The sequence below is a fragment of the Brachyhypopomus gauderio genome, chromosome 3, assembly GCF_052324685.1.
Source record: "Brachyhypopomus gauderio isolate BG-103 chromosome 3, BGAUD_0.2, whole genome shotgun sequence".
In the NCBI taxonomy this organism is placed as follows: Eukaryota; Metazoa; Chordata; class Actinopteri; order Gymnotiformes; family Hypopomidae; genus Brachyhypopomus; species Brachyhypopomus gauderio.
Genome location: NC_135213.1, coordinates 36,435,078 through 36,447,577, shown reverse-complemented (window position 1 = coordinate 36,447,577; position 12,500 = coordinate 36,435,078). Strand labels below are relative to the sequence as shown.

At 43.7% G+C, this 12,500-nt stretch overlaps 1 protein-coding gene across 1 annotated transcript in view; it reads right to left on the bottom strand.

Annotated features, from left to right (window-relative positions):
* Positions 1-12,500, bottom strand: part of emid1 (EMI domain containing 1) — a 29,675-nt gene that overhangs the window by 15,987 nt on the left and 1,188 nt on the right. The window contains exons 2-6 of the mRNA XM_076998496.1: positions 11,042-11,191; positions 10,550-10,611; positions 9,017-9,134; positions 5,174-5,218; positions 4,843-4,941 (exon numbers count right to left, since the gene is read on the bottom strand). Of these exons, the coding sequence (XP_076854611.1) occupies positions 4,843-4,941; positions 5,174-5,218; positions 9,017-9,134; positions 10,550-10,611; positions 11,042-11,191 (474 nt within the window). The remainder of the gene's footprint in view (positions 1-4,842; positions 4,942-5,173; positions 5,219-9,016; positions 9,135-10,549; positions 10,612-11,041; positions 11,192-12,500) is intronic.

Here is a 12,500-nt window from a genome sequence, read left to right as displayed (position 1 = left end):
GAGCCTTGAAGTCACCGTGTGCTGGAAGGAGATTTATTTGGCCAGAGACAGACAACAGATGAGAGATATAACGCTGCTTTATGAACTAGATCAAAATGCGGTTTGCGCTCTGAGATGTGTAAATCATTCACGAGGAGTGTGTGTCTGTTCTCTGAAGACCAGATTTCTGGAAACTTTAGTTTGATATGTGAACAACAGTTTTTGTTGTAAGTAATTGTGTGTGTGTGTGTGTGTGTGTGTGTGTGTGAGAGAGAGAGAGAGAGAGAGAGAGAGAGAGAGAAATAGTGTGCGTGTATGACTGTATGTGTCAGACTCTGCTTGTCATAAAATATCCTATTTCCCTTCCGCAGGAAACAGCACTGTGCTGAATCAGGAAAACACCACACACTCAGCCATACAAAAGTGTACATACACACACACACACACACACATCCACATGCACACCCACACAAAATATAATGAAGAGTCTTTTCATTCATTTTTGCCTCTATACTAACGCGGCATGAGCTTCATGTAGGTGTTATGGAGCTTTATATCAGGTTCATGTAGGTGTTATGGAGCTTTATATCAGGTTCATGTAGGTGTTAAGGAGCTTTATATCAGGTTCATGTAGGTGTTAAGAAGCTTTATATCAGGTTCATGTAGGTGTTAAGGAGCTTCCTTGTTTTGATCCCATTAGCCACTCCCCTCATTTAGTCCGCATTCATTATTGTTTTCGCCTGTTTCTAGTTTCTGTCCTTGTTTTCCTGTGTATTTAGACCTTGTGTTTGCTTAGTCATGTTGCTGGTCATAGTTGAATGTGCGTAGCCAGTCTCCGAGCCTCTGGTACTACCCCCTCTACCCAGCATCCCACCCGACGTGCTTTTTGGTACCTCTTAGTAAAGGTCCATTACATATCTATCTACAGCAGAGATGCTGAATATTACTCCTGATATACCTGGCGCAACCTGGTGTTACTCCTGGTACTACAATTAACCCCGGTAGTTCCTGGTACTACAATAAATTCTAGAACTACTGTTATTCCTTGTGCTACTTTTACTACACTGTTACTACTGCTACTAGTATTACTCCTGCTACTATTCTTACTACCACTACTAATGTTACTCTTGGTGCTACCAGAACTAACGTTACTCCAGTCACTGCTGTTACTTCTGGCACTACTGTTACTACTACTCCTGATGCTATTGTTGCTTCCATTACTAATGCTACTAATGTTACTCCGGTACTACCGGTACTACTGTTACTCCTGGTACTACTGGGGAAAACGATTTCAGACATTCCAGAGGCAGATGCTGGACCTAGTTAATGGTGCTCGGCTTTTCCCAGGAGCATATGTAAACAAGTAAACATAGAGGAGCATCTGTAAACATGTAAACATAGAGGAGCATCTGTAAACAAGTAAACAAAGAGGAGCATCTGTAAACATGTAAACACAGAGGAGCATCTGTAAACATGTAAACATAGAGGAGACCAAAAGCCGATGAGCAACACCAAATCTTCCACACGGTCCCACATGTGTATTATGGCCTGCAACATTTATGCGTAGTGTAGGAGTTACAAAGAAATGAACAAAACCTTTCCACTATAATTCTCTTCCAGCAAGTGGATTTGACAGAAGCACTGTTTACATTACCACTGTGCTTACTGTGTGACGTGATTCTGGTCTTCCTCTGTTATTTGGGAATCTAGTTTCCCCTGTTTGTGTGTAATAGGTCATCAGTAATACAATATGTTGTATAATTTTGAAAAACCGGAATACTTCCATAGAAACATTACATGTTTGACTTTAAAAGTGAATCCATGAATGCATCAATAAATGACATTGATTATTCAACAGAATGTAAACATTAACATCTTTATTATAGTAGATGCATAATTCTTTAATAAAAAAAAAAATCTGACCCATCGTACTCTGAATTTCCGTGCATTTATCTGGTGGGTCAGTCTTAGCTGCAACATCTCATGAGCGGACAGGTGAGGGCGGAACGTAGATAACTGCTTCATTAAGGACTGGTCAGAGTGAGGAGTCAAGGTTCAGACCAGCATCAATATAACCAGCCAGTAAAATGCAAACACAAGGGATCTCTAAGCCGTAGTAAAAATAACTGTCCAAAAGATCTGAGGAACCAGAAAAAACCAGAATGAACCAGAACAAACCAGAACAAACCATTATGAACCAGAACAAACCATAATGAACCAGAACGAATTAACGCAGGGAATACTCCTCAGCCTGACCCAGGTGTTCTATTGCCACGCCCCTCTCCTTGGTCCAGGTGTTATACTGCCACGCCCCTCTGCCTGGCACTGGTGTTCTATTGCTACGCCCCTCAGCCTGACCCAGGTGTTCTATTGCCACGCCCCTCTGCTTGGTCCAGGTGTTGTAGTGCCTTAACAGTAGATGAGGCCATCAACCTTTTGATTTGCTTAATTTCAGAGTGCCCCAGTAGGTCAAGGGTCAGAGGCACTGTAAAATCATAATAGTCCTGATGACATGATAATGTCAGTTATCTTTGGAAGTCCTGACCCTGGATCAGTTGGGTGAACTCTGAGTCAAGTCTGTGCTGTTCACTATTCTGTTTCAGCACAAGCTCAGCTACTTTGGACTACAATCAGCCGTGCAGTCTGGGTAATTCTAACTATATCAGTTCTGTTGGAAAAATCAAGTGGAAGCAAATTCCATCAATTTTCAATTTTTACAGTTTTGTAATTGTCTTTAAATATGCTTTATATACGACATCCCGAGTGGTAAAGTAGATTAATAATACAGAATACATCTCTTTTGAGAGTATTTATTCATCCAGATTACCCTGCTGCAGCAGGTTCAATGCTGACCCCAGAACAGCTCTTGGTGATGTAAGCTCCCCCACACAACGTAAACACTCCAGATCTTAAAAAATGTGGCCAGTCTAAAGCACACAGCAAAAATGACAGCCATATGGAGGAAATACGGACTGGAGCGTTGCGTATATATCTCCTGGAAATAAGGGCGGGTGCAGCGTACGATGACTGGCGGGTGGTGTACGGCTGGTGTTCACACAGCTGCTCCCAACTCAGAGCTCAGGGGCTGGATCAGCGCACTAGGAGAGCGAATCAAACCCTGAGCAGGGTCAGAGTTCATGCATATCTATTTCAGCCATTCAGGACACTGATAAAAGACATCACCACCCACAGCAGTGCTTCAGAGGATATAACAACAATAATATTGGTTTCGGTCTTATTTACTTAAGCCATATGCAATCTTGGTGTGTGTGTGTGTGTGTGTGTGTGTGTGTGTGTGTGTGTATACTAACCGGCCACTTTATTAGGTGCGTCTTGCTAGATAATGTGCAAATCATCTCAGACTAGTTTCTTGAACACGACAATAAGTTCACTGTACTCAAATGTCCTCCACAGTCACCAGATCTCAATCCAATAGAGCCCTTTGGGATGTGGTGGACCAGGAGATTCACATCATGGATGTGCAGCCGACAAATCTGCAGTAACTGTGTGATGCTGTCATGTCAACATGGACCAGACTCTCTGAGGAATGTTTCCAGTACCTTGTTGAATATACTGTACGTCATGAAGGATTAAGGCAGTTCTGAATGCAAAAGGGGTCCAACCCGGTACTAGCAAGGTGTACCTAATAAAGTGAGTGTATATGTGTGTGTTTTACATTAAACCACACTACAAGTTCAAAGCATCTGTGTGCATGTGTGTGTGTGTGTGTGTGTGTGTGTGTGTATGTGAGTGTGTGTATGTGTGTGTGTGTTTTTGTGTGTTTGTGTGTGTGTGTGTGTGTGTGTGTGTGTGTGCGCACATTTGTGTGTGCATGTGTGTGTGTGTGTGTGTGTGTACACGTGTGTGTTTTTGTGTGTACACGTGTGTGTTTGTGTGTGTGTATGCCCTTTCTCTGAGAGCTCTGTAAATACACGTGTGCTGTATTCCCTGGAATACAGTCATAAGCCAGTGGGTGCGTGAGTGCAGATCAGAGCGCCATGCTGGGATAAAAGCAGCTCCACAGCCTGGACATAAATATTATGGCACAGCAGCCTGTCTGACCATGACTCAGCACTTTCAGAATGGCGCTGACCATGACTCAGCAGTTTGTTAGCAGCCATGGGGCTGACTCAGCAGTTTCTCTCTCCATTGCAGCTCATGGAGAAACCAGAGAGATAAAGATATGTTATGATTGAGCTGTCCACAAGATGAAAAGGCTGTTATTAGTGGAACACACACACACACACACACACACACAGACACACACACACACACCTACTTCTACCCGTATGCGCACAATGTACAAATGTCTGTATTAAATACAGCCTAAGTCACCATAACTGCTAATCACATGCTCCCATTGGGAAATGCTGTAATCAGCTACGTGGACAGGAAGTGACATTCCCATCGTACATCTGCTGATCTAGGACATGTGCCAAAGAGAATGCCTGAGGAAGAGGAGGGTGAGTTCTAAAGTTCTGAACTTCCTCTCCGATTCCTCTTTGTAGGTCTCAAACTCAACTTCAGAATCACATTAATTAAACCAAATAATTCAAATAGGTGCTAATCATATGACATTTACATTACATTTTACATTTATGGCATTTGGCAGACGCCCTTATCCAGAGCGACTTACATTTTTTTATCTCATTTTTATACAAGTGAGCAATTGAGGGTTAAAGGCCTTGATCAGGGGCACCTCAGTCATGGCCTCAGGTCTGGGAATCGAACCCACGACCCTCCGGTCACAAGACCAGTTCCCTAACCACCAGGCCATGACTCCCCTCATATGATTAGCCAGTATGTAGTTCAGGTGACTGCACCTGGGTGATACCAGGTCCGAATGTGTGTAGCTCCACCTACCTGCAGGTCCAGACGTTCCTTTCGAGCCCGGAGCCCCAGAGGGTCCCCTCACACCTGCCTCTCCTTTAGGGCCAGGTAGACCCTGAGACCCTGGTTTACCTGCACACACACACACACACACACACACACACACACACACACACACACACACACACACACTCACACACACACACACACACACACACACACACAGCACCTCTGTTAACGCCACAATGCATACAATGCTATGGAGCCATTCAAGGAAGGAGGAGTTTAAAGAGGATTCTGATTATATAAGTGGAATCTGATTATATAAATGGAGTCTGATTATATGGGGGAGAGGAATACCTACCATCAGTGCCAGGTAGACCATCCATGCCTCTCTCACCCTGTGGTCCTGCAAGACACACATATATACGTGTGTAGTGTACATATATACATGTGTAGTGTACATATGCATGTGTAGTGTACATATATACATGTGTAGTGTACATATGCATGTGTAGTGTACATATTTACATATGTAGTGTACATATATACATGTGTAGTGTACATATATACATGTGTAGTGTATGTATACATGTGTAGTGTACATATATACATGTGTAGTGTACATATATACATGTGTAGTGTATGTATACATGTGTAGTGTACATATATACATGTGTAGTGTATGTATACATGTGTAGTGTACATATTTACATATGTAGTGTACATATATACATGTGTAGTGTACATATATACGTGTGTAGTGTATGTATACATGTGTAGTGTACATATTTACATATGTAGTGTACATATATACATGTGTAGTGTACATATATGCGTGTGTAGTGTACATGTATATGTGTGTAGTGTACATATATACGTGTGTAGTGTACATATTAATGTGTGTAGTGTACATGTATATGTGTGTAGTGTACATATATACGTGTGTAGTGTACATATTAACGTGTGTAGTGTACATATATACATGTGTAGTGTACATATATACATGTGTAGTGTATGTATACATGTGTAGTGTACATATTTACATGTGTAGTGTACATATATACGTGTGTAGTGTACATATTAACGTGTGTAGTGTACATGTATATGTGTGTAGTGTACATATATACGTGTGTAGTGTACATATTAACGTGTATAGTGTACATGTATATGTGTGTATTGTACATATACACGTGTGTTTTCTACGTAATGTGATCATGCACTTATTTTAGCAGAGAACATTTCTGAAGCATGTTGCTGTTTAGCTAAAATATGTCATGAAGTGACATATTAATACAACACAGATGCCAAACACCATGGGGAAAATCTACATGCTCTAATGTAAAATGTTTCCTGTTTTCTGTAATGACGGACAAAGTGCAGAAACACATTTTCATTTTTTTAAGGGCTTCTGGAAGGGAAGCTGAGTGGAAGAGGCACCTGTCCTGAGGGTGGAGTGGACAGGACGTGTGTTTCAGGACGTGTGTTTCAGGACATGTGGACAGGACGTGTGTTTCAGGACATGTGGACAGGACGTGTGTTTCAGGACGTGTGTTTCAGGACGTGTGGACAGGACGTGTGTTTCAGGACGTGTGTTTCAGGACATGTGGACAGGACGTGTGTTTCAGGACGTGTGTTTCAGGACGTGTGGACAGGACGTGTGTTTCAGGACGTGTGTTTCAGGACGTGTGGACAGGACGTGTGGACAGGACGTGTGTTTCAGGATGTGTGTTTCAGGACGTGTGGACAGGACGTGTGGACAGGACGTGTGTTTCAGGATGTGTGTTTCAGGACGTGTGGACAGGACGTGTGTTTCAGGACGTGTGGAGAGGACACAAACACAAGGACAGATTCCTCCACAGTCAAACCTACAGCCACGCCTCCAATTCACACTGTTCACACTGCAGCCCCTTTAATCACCAGCATACAGCCTGTGAGGATTCAGTGTAGCGAACCGCTCCACCATTGATGTGATGGGGTTTGCCAAACCGCTCGAGCCAGCGGCCATGTTTAAATGAACACTGTCTGTGCTGATCGATGTGTGTCAAAGCCTGGTGATGTCATCAGTAATGGACCAGCACACGGCCACACCCTGTTGAACACGAGCCTGTATAACCGCCTCAGCTTTTGAGGACTGGCCAGGATGACGTACAGGTCTGTCAACTTGCTGCTGCGGAGACAGTGAGTCTTTTCTCTCGGTGAACTCACTTTAAACATAAAAGAAAGGCCTGAATCTACTCCATGTCTTTAATAATGCTGCATGTTTTTGGAGTCACTTTAACCTAATCTGTAAAACAGTCTGCATGAACGACTATTGCAGAAATGGGTGGTGGGGTTTGCTAACTGAGCCCAGGACCTGCGTTCCGCGGGCTGGTGCCGGATTAAAGGCTTTGCTCAGGAAAGAGAACACGCTGGCACTGAGCCCGAGACTTGGGGAACAACAGCAGCGCTCCAAACATGCTCACGGCACGGCAGATTAGAAGAGCTTATCAGAGAGAACAGCGGTGAGAGAGAGAGAGGAGAGAGAGAGAGAGAGAGAGGAGAGAGAGGAGAGAGAGAGAGAGAGAGAGAGGAGAGCGGTGAGAGAGAGTAGCAGTTAGGTGATGCTACTGGAGTGAGCACCAGTGAACAGGCCTCTCTGCTGCTAACAGAGCGGATCTGCGCTGCAGTAAGGAGCTGTTAAGCCTTCATCTCCCCTCATCATCCTCACTACAGGGTTTTATTTCTCTGGGTTTGGATGGGCTCCTGGTGGCCTGAGGCTGTGCAGGACTCACTCTGGCTTTCGCAGAGTCTCAGTGGGACGTCGTGGAGTGCAGGACCACAGTAACAACCTCCCAAAACAAAAACAGCCCAGCGCACACACACATGCGCATACACACACACACACACACACACACACACACACACACACACACACACACACACACACACACATGCGCATACACACACACTCACACACACACACACACACACACATGCGCATACACACACACACACACACACACATACATATACATACACATACACGTATATACATACACACACGCACACACACACACATATATACATGTACACACACACACGCACACCTTCATACACACACATGCACATACATACACACACACAAACACACACACACGCACACACATATGCGTGCACAAACACACACATTCATACACACACACATGCACATACATACACACACACACAAACACACACGGGCAGTCATGGCCTGGTGGTAGGGAACTGGTCTTGTGACTTGAGGGTCGTGGGTTCGATTCCCAGACCTGAGGCCATGACTGAGGTGCCCTTGATCAAGGTACCTAACCCCAACTGCTCCCCGGGCACCGGGCTAGGGCTGCCCACCTCTCTGGGCATGTGTGATCCACAGCCCCCTAGTAATCACTAGTGTGTGTGTGTGTGTGTGTGTGTGTGTGTTCTAACTGCACAGATGGGTAAAAAGCGGAGGACAAATTTCGATTGCGGTGAAAAATCACAATTGACAAAATATGGCACATTTACATTTTTTACATTTTTACACACGCGCACACACATATGCGTACACAAACACGCATATACAGACACACAAACACAATAAATAACTTCACACACACACAAAAAACACCAATATGCATGCACACACATATATAAACACACGTGTATATATATATATATATATATATATATATATATATATATATATATATATATATATATATATATATATATATATATATATACACATATATATACACACACGCACATGCATCTGTGTGTTAAGATAACCAGGACTGTATTTATTTCTGTGCATCGCAATGGGTACAAGTAATAGGATTAAAGATATTGACTAATGAAGGGGAGAATGTAATTGGCCGTAAAGGGATGAAAAGGCCTCTGGAAAAAAGACAGAACAAAAGCTCAGTACAGCTTCAGCCCAGGGAGGCCTGGGTCCAGACCAGGAGAGAGAGAGAGAGAGAGAGAGAGAGAGAGAGAGAGACGGGAGGCAGAGAGGGACAGAGAGGAGGAAAAAGAAAGGGAGGGAGACTGAGACAACCAGAAAGAGAGGAATGAGGGAGAGGTGGTGGGAGGGACAGAAGTCTTTCCAGACAACCTGCTTATGTCCAAGCACAGTTAAACACTAGAACACTCCTGCCACGCGGAGCTGTTTGGCTCGCTCAGGCGCTGTCTCACAGCCAGAGAGCCATACCTGCAGGGCCTGGCGATCCCGGGGCTCCTTTGGCAGACGGCGCCCCCATGAGGGCGGAGGAGTCCGGCACAGTCCCAGCTCTGGCCACGGGGGAGGCAGGCGCAGAGAGCAGCTGAACCTGACCAGCAGAGTTTTAAAGTCAACCTTCATTTCGAACATCAGTTAAAGAGACAACAAAGCATCGACATTAAAACATTCAGGCTTCACCACAACAAGGGAGAAAAGGTTGTTAGTGCTGGTGAAACTCTCCACATTCCCCACCCTCTCAACACTGTCCAGGTTCCACACCACACGAGGAAACACGGAGGCCATCCTGGTCCTGGTCTCCTCCAGCCCTTTTTGAAGTGACACACCTCACAGCCCTGACCTGAGGTCAGCTCTCTCTTCCCGCTACGCTAAAGGTCAGGCTGGGCGTCAGCCAAAGGAAAACGAGTCAGCTGGCAATGCCCTCCTTCTCTCTGAACAATAGATATTCCCCAAAACACGACTGATACCTCATAAAAGACAACAATGACGGTGAGAGACAGAAGGGGAGCGGGAGAGAGAGGGGGAGAGAGAGAGAGAGATAGATACATAGAGAGAGAGAGAGAGAGAGAGGGAGAGAACCTTCTTATTATTGCGTACTACAAATCATAATTTTCTTCCATACTACCAATGAACTATCCCTAAACATTAACCACTAATTACCAACCACTTAACATTAACCGCCAAATATTAACCACTGAACATTAACCCTCAAAACTCAGCCCCCAATGCAATAACCTCCTGAACATTTTCCCCTAAATATCAAGCCCACCAACAACAGGAGCAGTGTAAATCTAAAGGATAGATAGTACATGTCTATATGCATATATGACAAAATACAGCCATTCTATCTGACCTAGAGTTTCATCTTCAATCCTTAAAAATGATCCCCCTAAATATCAAACTATCCCAAACATCCAGCACTTAAATATCAACTCCTAAACCCCTAAACCCCTAGACCCCTAGACCCTAGACCCTTTCTCATACTGAACAACTACATTTCACTACCTGCGACCCTGTAGAAAACCAGTAAAGTCTTGTACAAAAACATCTAAAGATAGGAATAAATAAAAGTAAAACACTTTAAACTGCAGGTCGGACTGCTAAGACAAACCAGCTCTGACCTTTGTGGACTCACTATTGAAAAGGTTAGACAAAGAGAAATGGCTGAGTAATATATTAAAAAAAATCTATATTTCACTTCCCAACAGCTGAGATGTATTTTACAAACTAAAATATTTCACATTTTGTACATATAACAATGTGAAAAATGGATCTGTAGAAATGTAAATTGTTATATTTCTTGGCATTGTTCGTGATATCACTGACGTGCAAAATGCAGGAGAGAGAGAGGGGGGGAGAAAGAGAAAGAAGGAGTGGGAGAGAGAGAGCGAGAGAGGAAGGGGGGGAGGAACCAATCAAAGCAGTGAGACTGAGTTAAAGGGTGAAACCTGGTGACCTGCTACGGGTGTGATAACATAAAGACCCGCTCGAGGTGACAGACATTACCTTTGCCTCCAGAGAGCTTAGCCGATCAGTCAGAGCTGTGATACGGCTGCAGTTCAGACAGCCTTCGGGGTTTGGGGTACGTTGAGGAGGGGCAGGGGCAGATGTGGTTGGGGCCAGAATGAAAGAGAGTTAAAAATGAGTCAACACCAGCTAATACACTTAGTACTAAGTACTCTCACTGTGACGTTCTGAAACTCTGATTTTGCTCCACCTAAACTAACTGCTTACTGCTTCAACTGCTAACTGCTGGCAGCAGAATATGAGTTGTCGTTGGTGCACATTTGGTTAAGTTCCATTTAACAAAAAACACATGCAGTCTTAACTTCTCAGGTTAAATAAAAATAGATTTTGTTTGAACAGAATACAGAAGTGAGATTGTCTAACCTAGGAAATCATTTATAACTGGAAAAAATCGCTGAATTTGTAACGGTAAGCTCATGATGATGTCATAATTATGTCATCTAATGTATGAGAAAGGTGATTGGCTCTTACTGGAGAGTGAAGGTGATTGGCTCTTACTGGAGAGTGAAGGTGATTGGCTCTTACTGGAGAGCTGCTCTGTGGTCTTGGCTGCAGATGGCTTGCGAAAAGTTGCCTGTTTCCTAACAGCCTCCTGGGCAACAAGATTACTACTCACAGGGCCTGGAGAAGACACACACACACACGCACGCACACACGCACGCACACACACACACACACACACACACACACACACACACACACACACACACAAGAAGAAGAACAGGACATGACTTCAGTCAATTTAGTCAAATTCAATTCAGTACAATTTAAAGCACTGGAATGAAATTTAATATCAAGTTTAAAGTCTTATTTACACAATGATATTAAATTTACCAATTAGATATTAGAAGGAGTCAATCAGGACAACATGTACACACAAACCCTTAGCACACAAACACACTCCACGCAAACCCGCGGCCGCATGATGGAAACGTAGCATCCTAAAGATCCGGTGAGCCTTGAGCTGTTTTTTGTTTTTCTGTTGTTGCTGTTTAGCCTGTCTGTAAATTTGATGTTTACATGTCCTCCCTCATGAATGACACAGAATTACAAATAAAGTCTTGAGAGTTCTGCAAGGGGGGTGGTGGTGGAGAAAGAAAAGAGGAAAGAAAAGAAGAAAAGACGAAAGACAAGAAGAAAGGAGTGAAAGACACTGCTGGAGAAACCTGATTGACAAAAACATCAGAACCCAAAACTAATTATTTCTCCACTTTTTGATAAATTCTTCGTTATGCATTGTGAATACAATTTAATTTTTGTATTTATCTCCAGTATTTAATTTTATATTCAGAGGGAGAGAGGAGAGAGGGAGAGTGAAAGAGTGGACAGAGCAGAGAGGGGAGAGAGAGCATGGAGAGAGGGAGAGAGGGAAAGAGGGGAGAGAGAGAGAGAGAGAGAGAGAGAGAGAGAGAGAGAGAGAGAGAGAGAGAGGGGCGAGTCTTCAGTAGGAACAATGGCTTCCTTGTATTGTTTGTGTGAGTAAGGTCTTGTTTAAATTTCTTCAGTGCCCCCCTCTTCTCTATATAATTTTCTCTCAATCTTTTTAAATCTCAGCCCCTCATTTTTCCTCCCTCTCTCTTTGTGCTGGTTGTGTTTGTATTTCTACAGTTTGGACTAGGGTTCACACTGGCTTCTACGAGCTCTGCGTTGTACTGTATGTTAGCGTGATAGCATATCCTCAGCTAGGGTTACCACAATACCCTCAGAACTTTATTACAGGCTAGAGAGTGGAGGGCCACTTGACCAATCCAATGCAGCCAAACCATCGCTATGGCAGCAGTGAGACCAATAGAATGGCATGTGCCTTCATTTCTGGCCTGGAAAAGAAATGAGTATTTCTATATGCCTTAATGTGTTGGGGACACTTAGGACTGTAATATGGTTCTGTGTAAACCAAGACCAGAGTCATGATGTCATGAAAAGAAAGGAA